The following is an 18,957-nucleotide window of genomic DNA, read 5'->3' on the forward strand; positions in this document are numbered from 1 at the left end:
CTCCAACTGTTCTTCTCTCTCTTTCAGCTCTATCCCCACCCATGGTTTATTCTTTATCCGCTTCACCCACCCTATTTTCTGCATAAAAACTGACAATTTCCTAATTACCATCAATTCGGGACCCAAAATATTAATTCTGATTTCTCTTCACTGATGCTACCAGATCTGCTAAGCTTTTCCAGCATTTTCTGTTTTTGTTTCTGATTTACAGCATCCGCAGTTCTTTTGGTTTCAGTTTTGTACTCCGGAAGAGGCCTCACCAATATCCTGTACAATGTCAGCATCCCAACTCTTATACTCAAAAGGTCTGAGCAATGAAGGCACATATGCCAAACACCTTCTTAGCCACCCTGTCTACCTGTGATGCCAGTTTCAAGGAGTCATGTTCTGTGATTGATATGTCCAGCAGCATGGCCAAATGCTTTGACAATTCCTGCGGAAGGGTTAATATGGTAAATTGCATGTGGAATTAGGGTGGCATTTGGTTGAGGGTTGAGGGTACTAGGTAGGCAGGATAACGAGGTGGCAAGTAAGTGAATGTGTTCTAAGGAGGTTGTGAGCTGGATGGGTTTGCTGCGGGGATGCTGGGATATATATCTGGCAGGATAAGGTGGGATTCACGTCAGGGGATCTTTAGGTTAGGAGACAGGGAGTCGATTTGAGTTAGAACAGGGAGGGTGCTTAATTGAGATTGATTGTGAGGTGTATGGGGATTATATGGGGTTGGGAAGGTGCAGTTTGGATAAGCATTAGGTTTAACTGAGTCAGAAGTCTCAGAAATGTCTGACTTTAAGAGGCTTTTTTCAGAGACTTCCATCAGATAATTTCATTACCTGGGCAATTCCCACAGAGTCAGCTGCATCATGGATTCTACAGAACCCTAACATCCAACTCCAACCTGTGCTCCTCCAATCAGGGGCAGGGAACAAAATTAATGCCCCTGCTACAGTTCCTGGTTCAGGCTGAAGTAGAACAGGTCCCTAGGGCCTGGTTAGCACACCCTGTCCCAGGCCCTTGCTTTGATGATTCTCTGGCCACCAGAATTTCTGAAGTGCTGTGGTATCCCAGTGGCACAGTTGATAATACTTCTCACAAATAGTGCTAAATAGTGTGCTCCGCTTGGGAAGGTGTGCTGATTCTCGAGCCCCAGTAATCTTGAGGCCATCATAAAATTTAAAGGTTTAGTTAAGCACTCAAAAGTCACTAGTTTATCTGCCTGATGGCCTCAGGTTAGCAGAAAACACTGACCAGGTTCCTTTATTTAACAAGACCTGCTATTTATTACAAGTAAATAAATACTAATCACGAGTTAAAAACTTATGAACAACCAACATGCAACTATACTAGTTAAAACTTTTTAAAATGCCTAAATACAAACAGGTGCAAACAGACAGACATAAAAGAGGCATTAAATATGGGGACCCAAACAGAACTGGGGAAACAAATTTGCAAAGCACCAGTCCATAGGCTTTGATGAGGCATCTGTTTAGCTTCCCAAGAACTTCCTGTCGGGTTCTTTCAATTCTTTGGCAAAGACACAGGGGATTTATACATTAAATGTTCAGTTTCACAGTTACTGGCTTACTTTAGGCATCCATTACTTTTACTACAGAGAGCTAGAGGCGGACACTGCTGCTTCCTTCTGGTTATGTATAGTGCCAGTGTAGCTGCAGAAGAGGGACTGTTCCACGTATCCTACAAAGAGGCAGGCATAGCTTGGGCCCATGCAAGTACCCATGGCCACCCCTTTAGTCTGTAGGAAGTGACAAACCTTCAGTCGCAAACCACTTCAACTCCACTTCCCACTCCTTGTATGACATCTCCTCCAGTGACACCATGATGCCCCCAGAAACTGGAGGAACAGCACCTCATATTCCGCCTTTGAAGCCTACAACCTAATGGTCTCAATGTGGACTTTACTAGATTCAAAATCTCCCCACTCCTGACCTCACTCCAAGACCAGCACCCCTCTATAATCCGCGTCTCACTGACCTGTCCGTCTACACTCCCACCTAGCTGCTCCTCCCTCTTCACTGACCAATCCCCACCACTACCTGCCTACCTTTACTAGCTTCATCCCTGCCTCCTTGACCTGTCTTCTCTCCCACCTATCCGCCCCACTATCTACCTGCTATCACTGCGCGCCCCCCTCTCTATTTATTTCAGAGACTCCTTCCCCTCCCCCATTTCTGAAGAAGGGTCCTGACCCAAAATGTCAGCTTTCCTGCTGCTCTGATGCTACCTGGCCTGCTGTATTCCTCCAGCTCCACGCTGTGTTAACTCAGATACCAGCATCGTCAGTTCTTGCTATCAACAAGATGGACATACTTGAACGTAGCAAACTTATGGGTACAGACTGAACCTTAGTGTTGCACTGAGTCACATCCAATTTTGCACTCTTCACTAGACCTTTTTAGTATACTGGATTGCCTGCTGAAATGTAAACTCTCTTTAAACTTTGACAAATTAGAAAATCTGGCATCACTTCAATCAGTATTCTAACTTGAACGCAATGATCTCTTAATTCTCATAATTGCGTGAACTAGTCAATCTGTGTAAATCATAAATAAAGAAATCTGCCAATTCCCTGGGCTGCAAGGTTTGCTGGTTGAAATAACAATGTTCTTTCTTGGCACTAAAATAAAATCGAATGCTACTTGGACTGACCAAAAATCTGTTGAGCTTTTATCAATGCGTTGTCAAATAAGGATCCATCAGCAAAGTACTGTACACGGGAAATTACTAAACTGGAGCTGTTACTCAGTTGGAAATCAGAGGCTTTTGTGTTATGGAAATGTGATATCAGTCATTTGATACCATCAAAGAACTTCAGAAGAGGTAGTCACTCTTCAGTTGGCACAGAGATATTGCCACTTCAGAGTACACCTCACCTTAGATAAACCTCGAACATTGAATTTGGGAACTTCTCTGAAGATTTTTTTCCCCTTGTGCTTTCTCAACTGATAGCTGTTTTTGCCTTGTGATTGTTTGGATTCCTCAGAGAAAAACAATGTCTCTTTTAGACTGATATCTCCACCACTCCTATTACAGCTTTTAGATCTTCATACACATTCACGTCACATTTCTGAGCTGCTTTCAAGTGACATTTATTAACTAACTTCATATGATGGTAAGGCTCCAAAGAAACAATCTCCTCAGACCATTGTTCATGTATTCATTGGTATATTGAAGTCATGGTGGTGCAGGGAATGGATGGATATTAGTTTCAGTTGTAATTTGGTCAGTCAGCAGATGGCTTTGACCAGGATGTTGCCGAGTGTTGTGTGTGTCCTGAGTTGTACACGTTGAGTTATTACCCCTGACCATAGAACCCTATAATAAATTACAAATGATTGTAATTGGAATGAGATCAAGAGAAAAACATTACTGGAGGTTCCAATCTTCTAGCAGAGTACTAGCACATGGCTATTGAGGGCATAGCTATATCACAGTTTAGTTCAGAGGATTAGCTGCAAATTAATTAAATGTACAAATAATGGCAACACTTTGGTCAGGATTATTTTCACCAATTGTTTGCAGCAGTGACAGAAGTGAAAATAGCATTGGGCTGGAATCATCACACCAACTAGAATAATCTTGAGGAAGATATAGCACTCAAGTTTCTATAGTTTCTGTAGAAAACATTTATGAAGGGTCCCGACCCGAAACATATGCTTTCCTGTTGCTTTGATGTTGCCTGACCTGCTGTGTTCCTCCAGCTCCACACGTTGTTATTTCGATATTAAACAGAGCCTCTAAAATCCTACCAGCTATTAACAGTAGAAGCTAATCGTTAAAACGACGCTCTTTCCGCAAAAAAACAGAAATTGCCCGGAAAACTCAGTAGGTCTGGTAGCGTCTGTGGTTGAAGAAGGGTCAATAGACCCGAAACGTTAATTCTGCTTTCCCTTCTCAAATGCGACCAGATCTGCTGAGCTTGCCCAGCAATTTCTGCTTTTAATTCTGATTTCCAGTACCCGCAGACTTTTTTTTCCGCTATTTACACTTTTGGCAATTACCGGAGTCTCAGGCTCACCGTTATTAAACCCAGACTTGGGAGTCAAAGCAGTCTACGGGTCTTCTGATGTCTGGCCTTAACTGTTAGTTCGGCCGCATTATGGTCTTATCCTGCGAGGTAAAGGCGCAGAAGACAGGATAGAGTCCGGGATTTCCTCTTCCGTGCACCCCAAAACAACAAGCCAAAATGTATATTTGAGAACACGGGAGTTGCTTGTCTGTGAATAACAAGCGGTAAAAAGATGTTCTCGAATTTGGTTAGTGTTTTTCAAATGCAGGGAAAAGCGATTGCAATTTGAAACGGAGGTGTAATGTCTCGGGGAGACGCAGGGCATCGAAGAGAATCCTCCTTGCCTTCAGTCAATGCTTCTTCCTCACCCCAGCCCCCACATCTGACTCCAACATTAGCGAGGAGTGATTATAAATAGACAAACAGAACCTGGCAGAGAATGTGATTTGGATTTTCGCTCTTTTAGAAGTTACCGGTCAGCTAGATTCCAGTAAAGGGCGATAAAATAATCGTGCTCGTTCCATTTTTGCGATAGTTGTACTTTTTGTTCAAGGTGAAAGTAAAAATGAGGGAAGGGATAAAATATTTTGCGAATCACCTAATGAAAAGATGAAATGTAAATACCCATTCAGAAATAGCCAGAACTGCCCACTATCCATTTGCAAGGGTATATATATAACATATAAAAAATATAACCAACATCGTGAAGAGAACCCGAAGCAAGACAAGTTGCGATGCAGATCCAAAAGCCGAAAATCGTTCTTTGACGAAAAGACGTCACTGTATTCGAAAAACTCGAAGCATCAATTGGCTGCAAGTAGGTGTCACCATGTGCGTGGGCTTCAGCCTGGTTCATATAAAACAAACTGACAGAACAGTACAGCGCGAATACTCTGCGACTGAAATCCAAACCAACAGCCAAGAAATTCAGCAAATCTTCAGGACTTTGTCACGGCGCCGTAGGGAATTCCGAGCTACAAAGCGAGAGATTTGAATGGTTGGTGGAATGGTTCCTAATTTAGCCCTGATGCCTGCAGCCTAGCAACTTTTCAGAAAGCAACAAAGGGCAGGATTTTGCCAAAATCTGAGATGTTTAAAAGACAAAGGAGATTTTAACATATTTGAATAATGACCCGTTATGTGTGGCCCTCTGTTCATTATTTAGCCAAGGCTTTTCAAAGAACAGACAACTTGCTTAACTCCAGTCTTCCCGAGATATCCGTTCTGTCTAACAGATCGACTTTCCCTCCCTGGGGTCACTTCACTCTGGACGATTGGGAGAGCTTTGTGGACTCGGCGAAATACGAGGCGGAATCCCAAAGTGCAACCGTAAAATCTTTGCTTATAGTAGCCTACTCGATTATTATAGTCATCTCTCTCTTTGGAAATATCCTTGTGTGCCAGGTGGTAATAAAGAACAAGCGGAAGCATTCTGCCACCAGTCTGTTCATTGTTAATCTAGCCGGAGCAGACATCATGATCACTCTGCTTAACACTCCGTTTACCCTGGTAAGATTGTTTATTGGTTGGGATATATTATTAAACTTTATTTCTTGTGTTCTCCATGTATACTGAAAAGGTTACACAAAAGCGGGAATGTAAACAACGTCTTGTGTTAATATAGCGCCTTTAATATAGCAAAATATTCCACGCTCTCCACTCGAGCGTAATCAGCCACAAAACGATATCCAGCCACATCAAGAGCTAATTCAACAGGGGACCAAAATTTGATTGGACATAATTACAATACCACCGCCATGGATGCGTACTGTTAAAGCACCTTGGTACTGCTCCTTCTGGTTCAAGTGGCCTGTGTTCAAGCCTCACTTGTTCCAGAGGTGCATAATAACGTCTCTAAACAGGTTGATTGGAAGATATCTGCAACTGCCAAGGAACCAGATGTGATACTTGAAGACTAGTTTAAGATATTAAAAATGGTATGAATTTTCTTCTACTTTATAGTTATGCACGAATACACATATGGTCATCCAGTTTACCTGACCGCTATGGTAAATAAATCAGAACCGTATACGCCCTTCATCAAGTGTTGGTGATGTTTAAAAATGTCTCTAAAGGTATTCCCAGTTCTCCGACGTGTTCACCTTGATACGACTTTTCCGCCCACCCCAATCCGGATCTTCACTGTATTTTGAATCTCACTTAGAACGTTGAAGAGTTTAATTGTGACTTTCTGAGTGTCGTATTTAATCATCAGAGCCCTCGGATTACTTGAAAAACTTCATTCGTGCTCTTTCAACATGCCACTTAAAATATGCGTACGTAGTTTTGTTTTGTTATTTTACACACGTTTTGACTCAATTTCCGGAAATCTGACACGGAAACGATTGGCATATGTAAATCCAACCAAGCAACATTTGGTAAATAGCATTCCGGTTGAAATACAAAATTGCGCCAAAATTACTTCTGTTTAATAGAGGCATGCAGAGGCGCAAATGCACTCGCGATAACTTTTAACAGGTATTAACAAAATACACGATGAAGTATTGTATATGCAATATAATGTCAGTTGTTAAACAATTCATACAGCCGTGCCAAGAGATGCATTTTGACCTTTCTGTTCTTAAAGTTGTACACCTGTATCCTAACTCTTCCAGAAGACCAGCGCTTTCTCCTGAGGCATAAAGAGTTTCGAATATATGAAGTGTTATATGAATAATCTTCTGGCATTTTTGATTTGACAGGTTCGGTTCGTTAATAGCACTTGGGTTTTCGGACAGAGTATGTGTCACATTAGCCGCTTCGCCCAGTACTGTTCTTTATATGTTTCCACCCTCACCCTGACAGCCATCGCCGTAGACAGGCATCAGGTACGAATCAACGACAGTGTTTCCCAGCCATCTATATAGGTGTAAAAATGTTAGTCTTTTTAAAAAATACGTTCGGAAGATAAAAAGAAGTCGAATGTTAATGTGAGAAAAGTTTTCAGTGTTGGCTTATGGTACAGAATTAATGCCGTCCTGTAATTACCGCTCATTCTAACCAAACACAACTGAGCAGTGTTTAATTAAGATTTTGTTGAGGTAATTAAAGTTACACAATAATTTGACCAAATTGCAACACTGCTTGCACAGTTAGAGGATGTATCTATGGATAGCTTGGCAAAAGTTGACTCAAATAATCCGAGAGGTTAACGTTTACCGTGTTGTATAAACAGAATGAAGATACGCAGATCGGTTTTGCATTGACGTATGACGTGGCCCACCAGTGGCCACACCTCTGAAACCCATATTACCAGTTAATCAATCACCAAAAGCTGCTAATAAAGACAGAAATTGCTGGAGAAACTCAGCAGATCCAGCAGCATCTGTGGAGAGAAAGCAGAGTTAATGTTTCAGGTCCAGTAACCCTTCTTCAGAACTATAGATGCTTTAACAGAACACCTTTTCTGTCATTGCAAAGTCATGTCCAAATTGAAGCAACATAATATTGATTGTAAAATCCTAAGAGTCAGCTGCAAACAAAGCTAAGAGGTGATCAGTCCCTATGACGGTAACGTTCTACATCACCTTGACATTGCCCAGTGATTTAACTCCGGTGTCGTTTCACATTAGGATCTGAGGTTGGTAGCTAAGGAGAACAATAACCATAGATTTTTCTTTTTCCATGCTAAATGCAAGGAACTTTCTAAAATATCAAGTAATTATGTAGATTCTCTTAAACTTTAAATCGGTAGATCTTCGTACAGCTTCTTTCCACTCAAGGACTTCACGATAGGGTCCTCTGTGAGTCAAATTTCCGATTGCTGTAGAGCAGTTGTATGTGGAGCATTGCTTACGTACAGAACTGACACCAGGAGAGTCACCTCCCTGATTTCTAACCCCATGAATTCTTTCGGGCGCTGTTCATATACCTGGTGATAAATATCTTACACTGATTCGCAGTCTCTTTGTTTTTGAAAGGAAGCAGAGGCTTGAAATGTTTCTGGACTTATTTGAATCCATTATAATTATTAGCTGTAAAATGATTTAGAACTCAGACCAGTAGTAATTGACAACAGGTTTATTTACCGTGTGAGGAGATTCACGTTAAACTCTCTATTAATTCAATCGTCTTGGGTTTAATTTCTCCCCTCGCCCCCTTTATTTAGCTGTTTTCTTCTGTCATTTCATCTGAATTTATAAATTATTTTGGAGTTTAGGCAAATAAAAGTACAATTAAAATATGCTTCACAGCAAATCGTTTAACAGGGATTTAATATTAAAAGGCTTTCTTCGATGGGTACTCTGACTAATGTGAGCACATTATTTTTGATTGATTTTGAAACTGTAAACATGGCGATGCAGGAAGGAATTATTTCTGATCTGTAATAATATTGGACCCAGCCTAGCTGCAAATAGACCTCTGCAAAACTCTGCGCACGCGTACTTACAGCAATTCACTCTCGACATTTAATTCAATTCGGTATGTATACTTTATAAATGCTAAACGAAAATCGACGTCAAATCCATGGACGTTCAAGGGTGTTTTTGTTTTCTCTCGGAGTCAGGCTATGACCTGTCAGCGATTTCACTTAAAAAACATCAAATGCTTTGGAAAGTGCCATGTGCTATTAATGCACTGATGCTTGCAAACTGACCTGAACGTTCCACTGCAGTATGTTATTGGAGACATTATTTAAATAGCGGCAGCTTCTTCAGGTAAATGCCAGAGGGAGGCATATCAGGCAAAAATGTTTCGTGTGTGTACGCTTCATTTGCTATCAAAGTGAAATTATACGTGGGGCAGAAAGAGTAAAGCGGACGATTTAGGAGAAGTAATCATATAACATGACAATAAAATAAAACAGAGAACTGCGGAAGCTGGAGATCTGAAAGAAAAGAAACAGACCTGACAGCATCTTTGGGGTGAAAACACAGTTGACGTTTTGAATTCGGTGACTCTTCATCAGAACTGAAAGCACTTGGGAGCCCAGGGGGAGAGATTTGAAAAGATACGGCAGATACGGGGATTGTTGATAGTAAGCCAGGAAAAAGAAAAACTGATAGGGAATGGGTATGATGTGATAATTGGATTAAGATTGTGTGAGAATGGGTCGGCTCTGCTGAAAGCAAAATCAACCATGTCGTGACAGGACCACAGCGTGGGGATGGGTAAAAAAAAATGGAAGGGTGTAATCAGGCTCTGAAATTACTGAATCAGATGTTGAGTCCTAGAGACTTCAAGCAAAAAATAACATGCTATTCTTCGAGATTGCACTGAGCCTTTTTGGAGCATTGCAGCTGGCATGAAACAGAAAGGTCAGTGTAGAAACAACCACCTAGAACAGAAAAAAAGACTATACGGGAGAGGAACAGGCCCTTCAGCCCTCCCAAAACTGTGCCCTCACATTTGCCCGCCCATTTTAAATTATCTTCATTTACAGCACCCGTATCCCTCTATTCCCTTTCTATTCATGTATTTGTTCAAGTACTTCTTGAATGTTGCCATTGTGTCTACTCCTACCATCTTCTCTGGCAATGCGTTTCAGGCACACACCACCCTTTGTGTGCAAAACTTGCCTGTATTCAGTACAAAACATCCACATTCTTCTGGTAATGTGGTGACCAGAACTATACACAATATTCCAAGTGTGGCTTAACTAAACTTCTACAAAGCTGCAGTATAACTTGTCTATCCTTATACTCAATGCTCTTTTTAATGAAAGCAAGCTTGCATTAGGCCTTTTTTACTACCTTATCTACCTGTGCTGACACCCTCAGTGATCTGTGGACTTGCACACCCAGATCTCTACATATCAATACCTTGAAGCGTTCTGCCATTCACTATATAATTTCCAACTGTACTTGACTTTCAAAAATGAATTACCTCACATTTGTCCAGATTAAACCCTATCTGCCACCTCTCCACCCATCCCCAGTCTTCAGCATAAATACCACTTTGTCCCAACTGGTATCAGTTCTGATAATGAGCAACAGGTCTTGAAATGTGGACTGTGTTTACTCTGTGCAGATACTACCACTTCTGCTGATTTTATCCAGCTCTTTCTGTTTTTGTTTCACTTAACATATGTATAAATATTTTCTCCACAATAGGGATTAATGCTTATATCTTGTGTAGGCTATCATGCATCCTTTGAAGCCTCGTGTGTCACCTGTGAAGGGTATGATTTACATCCTTATCATCTGGATTATGGCTAGTTGTTTCTCCCTCCCACATGCTATCTATCAGAAGCTCTTCAAATTTGAATACAGGTAAATAATCAGAGTTGATATTCTCTGAACAAATCAATAGATTTCTGAAGATTGATTATGTCAAATTATCTGGAAATACTTCAGGAAAATCACATTGAAGTAGATGATCAGCAATAAGTAGAATGAACAACAGAGCAGCCTTGATGGGCTGAATGGCCTACTTCTATTTGAATGTTGTGATATTCTAATTTAGGTTGATGAGCTTGCTTATCCTCTATAAATGTAAATTTGAATATATCATATGTATTTAACATCAACCTCAGCTCAACAGTAGATTGCAGACTGACAGCAGAGTATATGAAGTATGCTGAGCAAGAACAGCTGAACTTTGGATTTTTGAGGCAATATTTTACCAGCCCTTTGAAGATGGATTATGACAGTTCATGAACTTGTGACAAAAACTGTTATGAGGGAGGTGTAGCATCCTTACATCTAAACCTAATATTCTCAAAGGCAGTTGGCAGGGGGATCTTGCGCTGAAATGTGGTGGAAAGGTAATTAAGGCTGTTAAGAAAGGAATTAACTGTTAGTAAACAGGGACTTTAAATGCTACAATGTGTGCATCGCAAAAATGGAGCTTCGGATCTTCACTGATTTAAAGCAGGCAGTCAATTAGTGGAGGACTGTGAGAGGCCCTGGAAACTAAGTGCAAATAACTGTACATATGAACATACAAATTAGGAACAGGAGTGGCCCATTTGGCCCCTTTGGTCTGCTCCACCATTCAGAAAATCAGAACTGATCTAATTGTGGCATAAGCTCTCATTCACATCCATCTGTAATAACTTTTGACTGCCTCGTTACTCAAGATTCTCCGTGTCCCTGTCTAAAGGATATTCAGTGACTCTGCCAGTACCATTATCTGGGGAAGAAAGTTCCATGACTACACTTGGACGTGGACTGCTTCAGTCCCTGGGAAGTCACAAAGAGAGCATTGTGCAGTCATCAATGAATATCCCCCCTTCTGATGTTATGTTGGAGGGAAAGTTATTGTTGAAGTAACTGAAGATACTCGGGCCTAAGACAGTACCTTGACAAACTCATGCAATGATGTCCAAAGATGCTTGTTCTCCAATAACCACCAACCATCTTCCTTTGCACTAGTTGGTAAACATGTTCAAAGTCTATCCTTTTAACCTCTGTGGTAGTACCATGCAACACAATGGAGGATATGCTCTTTGTGGAGATGTTACTTTGCATCCACAAGGACTGTGTGGTGCACACTCTTACTGATACTGTCATGGATATATATATCTGTGGCAAACAAATTGTTGAGGATGAAGTTAAGTATGTTCTTCTCTCATTGTGGTTCTGACACCATCTGCCCCAGACTCATCATTTATGACTTGATTAGCTCAATCAGTGGCAACATTGCCGATCCACTTTTGGTGATGGATATTGAAGTGATTCTGTTGGTTTTACTCCTTTATTTAGATGTCATAGTGGTTTGATTCATTGGCTTATTGGGTCATTTCAGAAATAGATAAGGGTCAACAATATTGCTGTGGGTCTGGAGTATGGTAGGTCAGATCAGGTAAGGATAGCAGACTTTTAAGTGGCATTAGCGAACAAGATGATATTTTACAGTTGACAATGGTTATATCGTTTTCAATAGGCTAGTTTTTAATACCAGATATTCCAGATATTCTGAGCTTTATCATGGCAAATGGTTACCACGAGGATGGAGGAAATGCTTCAAGGAATCCTTAAAGCCTTCCAGAAGAAATGCAATACATCACTGATACATGGAAATCTCTTAAGTCATGGCTGCTCAAACTTGAGAACAAGTATCTGCAATGGTGGAATGATTCCTCAATCCAGGTAGAGGCCAAGTACACAAAAACCAGAAGGAGCTTGCAGACATCCAAGTATGCTAGCCACTCACTGCTTGAAATGCTACCTGCCCCAATATCGCAAGAACTATCTATGAAAAAATATCCAAATTTTTGTTGAATTCAAATTTTAACCACCTGCCCTGCTGGGAATTCAAACCCAGACCTATAATAACTATGCTACTACCTCATCTCCCAGTTGTGTTATTTTGCACCACTTCCAATGACAGACTGGATGTCTCTTCTGCCTCTGACTATATTACTGATTCCAGAATGTTGCCCTACCCATGTGGCAAAGACTATTGTTTCTGGTGTTGGTGCCAGATATTTGGAACTTTCTGAAGAAATTTCACCCATGATTCCTGTTGGTCCTCAGTACTGGGGAATTTTGATACCGAATGTACTTGATAGAGATTGATTACTATAATTAGTTAACAACACCATTGCTGTTGTATCATAATCCTATCTAAATGCATTCTTGTTGGTACTTTCAGTAGCCCTTGTTTTAAATTAAATCAAGATCCTATCAGCCCTCTGAGATGATCGTAAAATATGGCAAAGTATGATATGAAAAGAGTTCACCCAGTGTCCTAGCTAATACTTGCAGCTCAATGAGTATAATTTTAAAAAATGGATTGTCTGGTCATGTGCTTCTAATGGTGCAAATTGTGTGCCCAAATTGACTTCTTGTATTTCCATCCATTACAAGAATGAATGGAGTTTAAAAGTACTTAGTTGACTGTAATGGTCTGAAGAATGGAAGAATGATACATGAGTTTTGGATTGCTACTAGTTATCTCTTTTCATTCAATAAATCATTACTTTTTAAGTGTTCAAGAAGTACCAAAATTTATATACCATATATACTCACGTAAAAGTGAAATTTTTTGGACTATATTTTAAGGTGAAAATTATGGTGTTGACTACTACTTAGGTACTACTTTTGAGGGGCTGCAATTCATGCTACCGTGTGACATACCATATCATTAACAGAAGCCCAGTTGATATGTAAATGAATAGAGAAAAGAAACACAATGGATTACAGTAATTACCAGATAAAGACAATAGAAACACAAATAAATTAGTATGTTTTTATTTATACACACAAACACTGAAGTAGAAATAAAATTAGAATTATATGGTACACCTTAAGTTAAATATGTTACATACGAAAGTTCATTAAAATGCTGCAAAATCACACTGTTTAAAATCTTCAGCGTTGAATAAAGCTTCACAATCATCAAGATGAATGATACCATCATACGAATCCTCTTCATCTTCACTGACCGTGGATAGAGGTAGCACACCTTCTTCATCTATGTCAGCCCATAGATAATTATCCTCCGTACCATCCAATGCATTGAAATTCCACATTTCTTGAATGACTTGAAAATAGTGTCAGCCTTTATTTCTTTCATGAATCAACGATCCATTCACAGATCAGTGGTAGTGATGGAGCCTACATACTGCCTCCTTTCATGTATGTTTTTCTCCATCATGCATCCAGTTAGTCTCCATCATTTCCTCATAGCAACATTTATGTACAGGAAAATACCTTGACTCACAAATGTTGATCTGTTACCTATGAAGAACTAGGGTCAACTTTTATTCAAGGTATATGGAAGATTCCAGATTTTTTGGCTAAAAATAGAGTGTCAACTTTTACATCAGATCAAATTTTACTCGTGTATGCACAATACAATATTCTCTGACAGCCATTGCTAAACCCATGCTATAATGTTGACAGTTTAGACAATTTGATTAATTGTCTTTGTTTGATCATATGTATACTGTCAAATAGAACATAGAACATAGAACAGTACAGCACAGAACAGGCCCTTCAGCCCACAATGTTGTGCCGGCCATTGATCCTCATGTATGCACCCTCAAATTTCTGTGACCATATACATGTCCAGCAGTCTCTTAAATGACCCCAATGACCTTGCTTCCACAACTGCTGCTGGCAACGCATTCCATGCTCTCACAACTCTCTGCGTAAAGAACCTGCCTCTGACATCCCCTCTATACTTTCCACCAACCAGCTTAAAACTATGACCCCTCGTGCTAGCCATTTCTGCCCTGGGAAATAGTCTCTGGCTATCAACTCTATCTATGCCTCTCATTATCTTGTATACCTCAATTAGGTCCCCTCTCCTCCTCCTTTTCTCCAATGAAAAGAGACCGAGCTCAGTCAACCTCTCTTCATAAGATAAGCCCTCCAGTCCAGGCAGCATCCTGGTAAACCTCCTCTGAACCCTCTCCAAAGCATCCACATCTTTCCTATATATTCAATAAATAATATTTATTCACCAGAGACTTTCAAAACTAAATGAAAAACGCATTACTATCATCATAATAATGCTAGTAAGTATTTAGTCAACAGAATCAAATTAAATGTTCATAAATTTCTGATCATTATGGAAAATGGAAGGAACCACACAACAGAACGTCCACAACATTGCGAAAAGTTTCAGAACACAATTAACATAGATTGATTCAGTTATTTTAAACCATTGGGCCTATTGATAATATCTTCTTTTACTTTACATTGCAGCAAAGAAAAAATTCGGAGTTTATGTGTGCCAAGCTTCCCAGAGCCAGCAGACCTTTTCTGGAAGTATCTGGACTTGGCAACATTTGTCATGCTGTATGTACTTCCCCTTTTAATCATCACTGTCACTTACACCACAGTTGCCAAGAAGTTATGGCTTCGCAATGCAATTGGAGATGTGACAACAAAACAGTATTTTGCACATCGGCGGAAAAAGAAAAAGACAATTAAAATGCTGATGCTGGTTGTGGCAGTATTTGCTGTCTGTTGGTTTCCTCTGAACTGTTATGTTGTCCTTATTTCTAGTCAAACTATTCACACCAATAATGCTGTCTATTTTGCTTTCCACTGGTTTGCCATGAGCAGTACCTGCTATAACCCTTTTATCTATTGCTGGTTGAATGAGAGTTTTCGCTCAGAGCTTAAATCTCTCTTGAATATATTCAGAAGAGAACATGGAGTTAAGGAACATATACTTCCCTGCACAGCCCCTTCTTACAGGCTAGCCTGGCCTGAACATAACAACTCCAAGAGGGAACAAGACCCTCAAAGCCTGCACTCCAACAGCAACATCCAATCAGGAAAGACAGATGTTTCATCAATTGAACCAGTAGTTGCTGTGAATTAGATCAGGGAGTTCTAAAGTTTTGCAATATTGTGCCATAAGCATATAAAAGTGGATTAGATTTTACTGTTACAATGATAGCTAAACAGTCAGAATTTGATATCATTCTTCTATGAAACTGACAGCAGCCTTTGGTGTCTGCACATGTGCGGTTAAACTCTGAAATCCAGAAGTTGCTGTCACTGAATCCCCACTATTCTACAGAGTGCAGTTTTGAAATCCTCTCAATTCGAATTCACTGAATTGACATTGACCTTTGCGTCAATAATTGGCATCATTATTCTTGTTGAAAACTAGATTTTGAAAAATTTACACTGCATACTATGTCGTAATTATTGTTGAACTATCTTTCTAGCCCTGAAAACTAATTTTATACCTGAGGAGTTACATTCCGTTATTAAAAATTCCATGAATTTTTAAGAAAATGTTTTTAAAAGTTAGTTTATGATATTTATTTCTACCTTTGTGCCATGTGTTTGCCTCATGTTGATTTTGTTTTCCATAAAATTAGAAAAAAGTGAATGATAAAACCTACGTGTTATTTCCTGGTTTGCTGTCAGTGGACATTCTTCAGTCTGATTGGCTGTTAAGCCTACTTGATGAGATCATTGTTACTTGACATCAGTGATTTCCTATAGCTGGTATCATGATGAAATTGACAATCACAAAACTGCTCCTTACATCTTCCTGGAAAGCTTCATTTGGAGATCGCTAACTCTGGAACTACAATGATGTTGTTCCATCAGAGTGTCATTGCACAGAATACTTTGAACCCTGCTAAGAACAACATTGACAATAGGTTCTTTTTTCCATCTGCTATATACACCAAAGTGAAAACGTTTCTTCAACCACTCACAATTGACCATCTGAAGATTAAATAGTTTCATTGACCATAAATGCTAATGGCCTTCACTGGAAATAGTATATTCAAGATGAAGACAGAATTATAATTGTCGTGATGCCTTTAATAGTGAACAAGTTCCTAAAATACACGAAGAATGCCCATTCAGTAAAGAATGGTGAGTTTGATGACACCTGCAGAATAGTCAGCATCTTAAAATTGAATATACGAATAATGAGAAGAATTAAGCAACTAACTCGTGTGCAGGATATAAATGATTAAAAAAGACAAACTGAAAGGGATCATATTTAAAAATGACTGAATAGATCCTTGCATGTGTATACGGAGGTAATGGAAAAACGTTTGGGGTGTATTATTAATAATATTCAAGGAACTGTGCAGTCACAAAAATGAAAGTACAATGACAAATTATTTAATGTGAACAATTTACTGAAGTTTTGAACATGTCATTTAGTATTATAGGGTAAATGTTACAGACTTGATTTTTACTTTCTGCAAAGCCTCAACTCTCAGGAGCTTACATTGGGAATTCAGGCACAGATGTCACCAGGTCACGTTGGATTTTCCATTGATTTATGTTAACTGTTTGAAAATCCAGTGAAGCTGATTGACCTCTAAGCTTGAATTTCTGGTACATGCTGTGGTCCACAAAGTTGTAAGTGAAAGTATGAATTTGTAAAGATTGTTCATGTAAGCGTCAGGAATTATATTTTACTCGTACATGATTACAGATTCCAACTTCCAAGAGTCTTACTCTGTTCTTAAATTTATTATAAATGTATCATCCTAAACCCTTTCTTATGTGCAGAACTTTCACATGGCTATTTTGTTAATTTATAAAACTGAAAATGCCTGTTTTACAATGAAAAAAATGAATTTTGACCTCAGTCACATGATAGTGAAGGGTAAAAGCTGATAAATTAACTACTGAAATATTCTGTGTTATTCACAGATAATTTCAATGATTAGACAACAAAATGCCAATATTAACCAGTCTGGAAATTGTGTTGGTCAATACAATAACGTCGATACCCCTGTATTAGTGGAATCATTTTCAGAATTCAAGGCCATATTTATTGTAGTCACAAATTCAAGACATTTGTTCAGGTTCTCATATGTTAATTCATTGTCTAAGTTTGCTACTCATTTTGCACTTTGGCTCCTTCAGTGCTGCCAAATAATGAAAGCATTAAGAAATTTCTAATATTCGAATTAAAATTAAAAATGAATTATAAACATTATTCTATATCAATTTGTTCTTAGGTAGTGATGAGGGGTCATTTTTCATAACTTTGGCTATATATACAATCTAGAATCTTGTATTCATGCCTTTGTTATCTCTATTGCAATATACCCTTGGCCAACCCCCTGTCTGTCACACTCAATATACTCAAAGTCATCTAAGACTCTGTTTCCAAGTCCTAAGACGCTTCATAACTCATTCACCTATCATTCTTGTGCTCATTAATCTGTACTGGCTTACAGTTAAGTAATGCATCATTTTAAAATTTCTGAATCTTGTTTACAAATCATGTGAAATATTTTAAATGTGTTTTTATACATCAAGTGTACTCCAGGTGTAATCCCAAAAATGTCTGTTCTAATTAACAGCAGAATCTTTGAATTATCACAGTAGAAAAAAATAAATTTGTCCTAATCTAATGTGTTTTTCTTCCCCCATATCTTATCAATCCTTTTTCATTAACTAACTAACAAACTTATTCATAAATGTGGCCATTGTTGCCTCCTCAGACACAAACTGTGCGATATGTTCCACAAAATCGGTACCATCTGTGTAAAGCATTTCTTATATTCTGGGCTGAATTTTCCCATTTTTTGGCAAAGTATTTCCCTGAATGAGATTCACGGCGGGCGGTCCTCCCTGTTCCACATTGATTTTTCTCCTTCATTTCATCTCATTAATTATCCAGTTGGTCTCTTTGGAACCCATCCTGTGGAATCATGCATTAGGAGAGGTGGAAGTGCTCGCTGCTGCTGCTGCAACTTTGTGATGTTCATGCCATTTGTGCTGTATTTAATTCTCAGCTCTACACCATTTCGGATGCCACAACCAGGAAGATTCCCTTACACAATGGTCTTGCACTGTTATGTTTTTTCTTTAATTAATTCATGGCAAGTGGGCATTGCTGGACCCTAGTTGTCCAAGAAGGTGATGGTGAACTGCCTTATTGAATGTTGCAGTCCATGTGTTGTAAGTATATAGCAACAATGCCACTAAGGAGGGAGTTCCAGGATTTTGACCCAGCAACATTGAGGTAATGACAATAATATTGCCAAGGCAGGATGGTGAGTGCCTTTTGTATAGTGTCATCACTTTCTAGCACAATCTTAAAACACAGAAAAACAAATCTAAACATAGAATATAAAGGCAGATAAATGAAGAAGTAAAGAAAAAGTGTTTAACTTTACAGTTCTTAATAAGTGTTCCACTATGGCCTATGGGCCATAGTCCTGGTGGCCAGGCACAAATTGCCTTTGCTGCACTGCAGCCATTGGAATGAAAGTTGCCACTCTCTGGCACCATCTTATCTCCATGTCCTCACCACCATGAGTCTTCGATGGACCTCACCAATACAGAGACCACCAATGATGCTGATGGCCCAAACTCAACTTTACCGCCAACCCGTGTCCAGTTTGGGCCCACCTCATCAATGCAGCCACTGCTGATGCCACTGTGTTTCATACTGGTCCCAAACTCACCTATGCATCCCCCTCCCCATCCATTAATCTGAATATGTGGATGATGATGCTGACTGGAATCCAAATTTGCCTCCACAGCAGCAGCCATGAGTTGGATCTAGGACTGCCTTGTCAATGCAGAAGCTGC

At 39.4% G+C, this 18,957-nt stretch overlaps 1 protein-coding gene across 1 annotated transcript; it reads left to right on the forward strand.

The window, feature by feature from the left end:
• Positions 1–4,924: 4,924 nt before the first annotated feature.
• On the forward strand, positions 4,925–17,734 carry LOC125453683 (G-protein coupled receptor 83-like). Its single transcript, XM_048533548.2, has 4 exons — positions 4,925–5,536; positions 6,730–6,855; positions 10,106–10,239; positions 14,626–17,734. The coding sequence occupies exons 1-4, from the start codon at positions 5,156–5,158 to the stop codon at positions 15,248–15,250; spliced, it is 1,266 nt and encodes a 421-aa protein (XP_048389505.1). The 5' UTR covers positions 4,925–5,155; the 3' UTR covers positions 15,251–17,734.
• The last annotated feature ends 1,223 nt before the right edge of the window (positions 17,735–18,957 follow it).

This window comes from Stegostoma tigrinum, chromosome 6 (assembly GCF_030684315.1).
Source record: "Stegostoma tigrinum isolate sSteTig4 chromosome 6, sSteTig4.hap1, whole genome shotgun sequence".
NCBI lineage: Eukaryota > Metazoa > Chordata > Chondrichthyes > Orectolobiformes > Stegostomatidae > Stegostoma > Stegostoma tigrinum.

What these genes read in the sequence shown, in the direction of transcription:
- LOC125453683 (XM_048533548.2), top strand. Translation starts at nt 5,156, where the DNA reads ATGACCCGTTATGTGTGGCCCTCTGTTCATTATTTAGCCAAGGCTTTT. An exon ending in TTAACACTCCGTTTACCCTG is followed by an intron (nt 5,537 to 6,729) that starts GTAAGATTGTTT and finishes TTGATTTGACAG; the next exon opens with GTTCGGTTCGTTAATAGCAC. An exon ending in CTCTTCAAATTTGAATACAG is followed by an intron (nt 10,240 to 14,625) that starts GTAAATAATCAG and finishes TTTACATTGCAG; the next exon opens with CAAAGAAAAAATTCGGAGTT.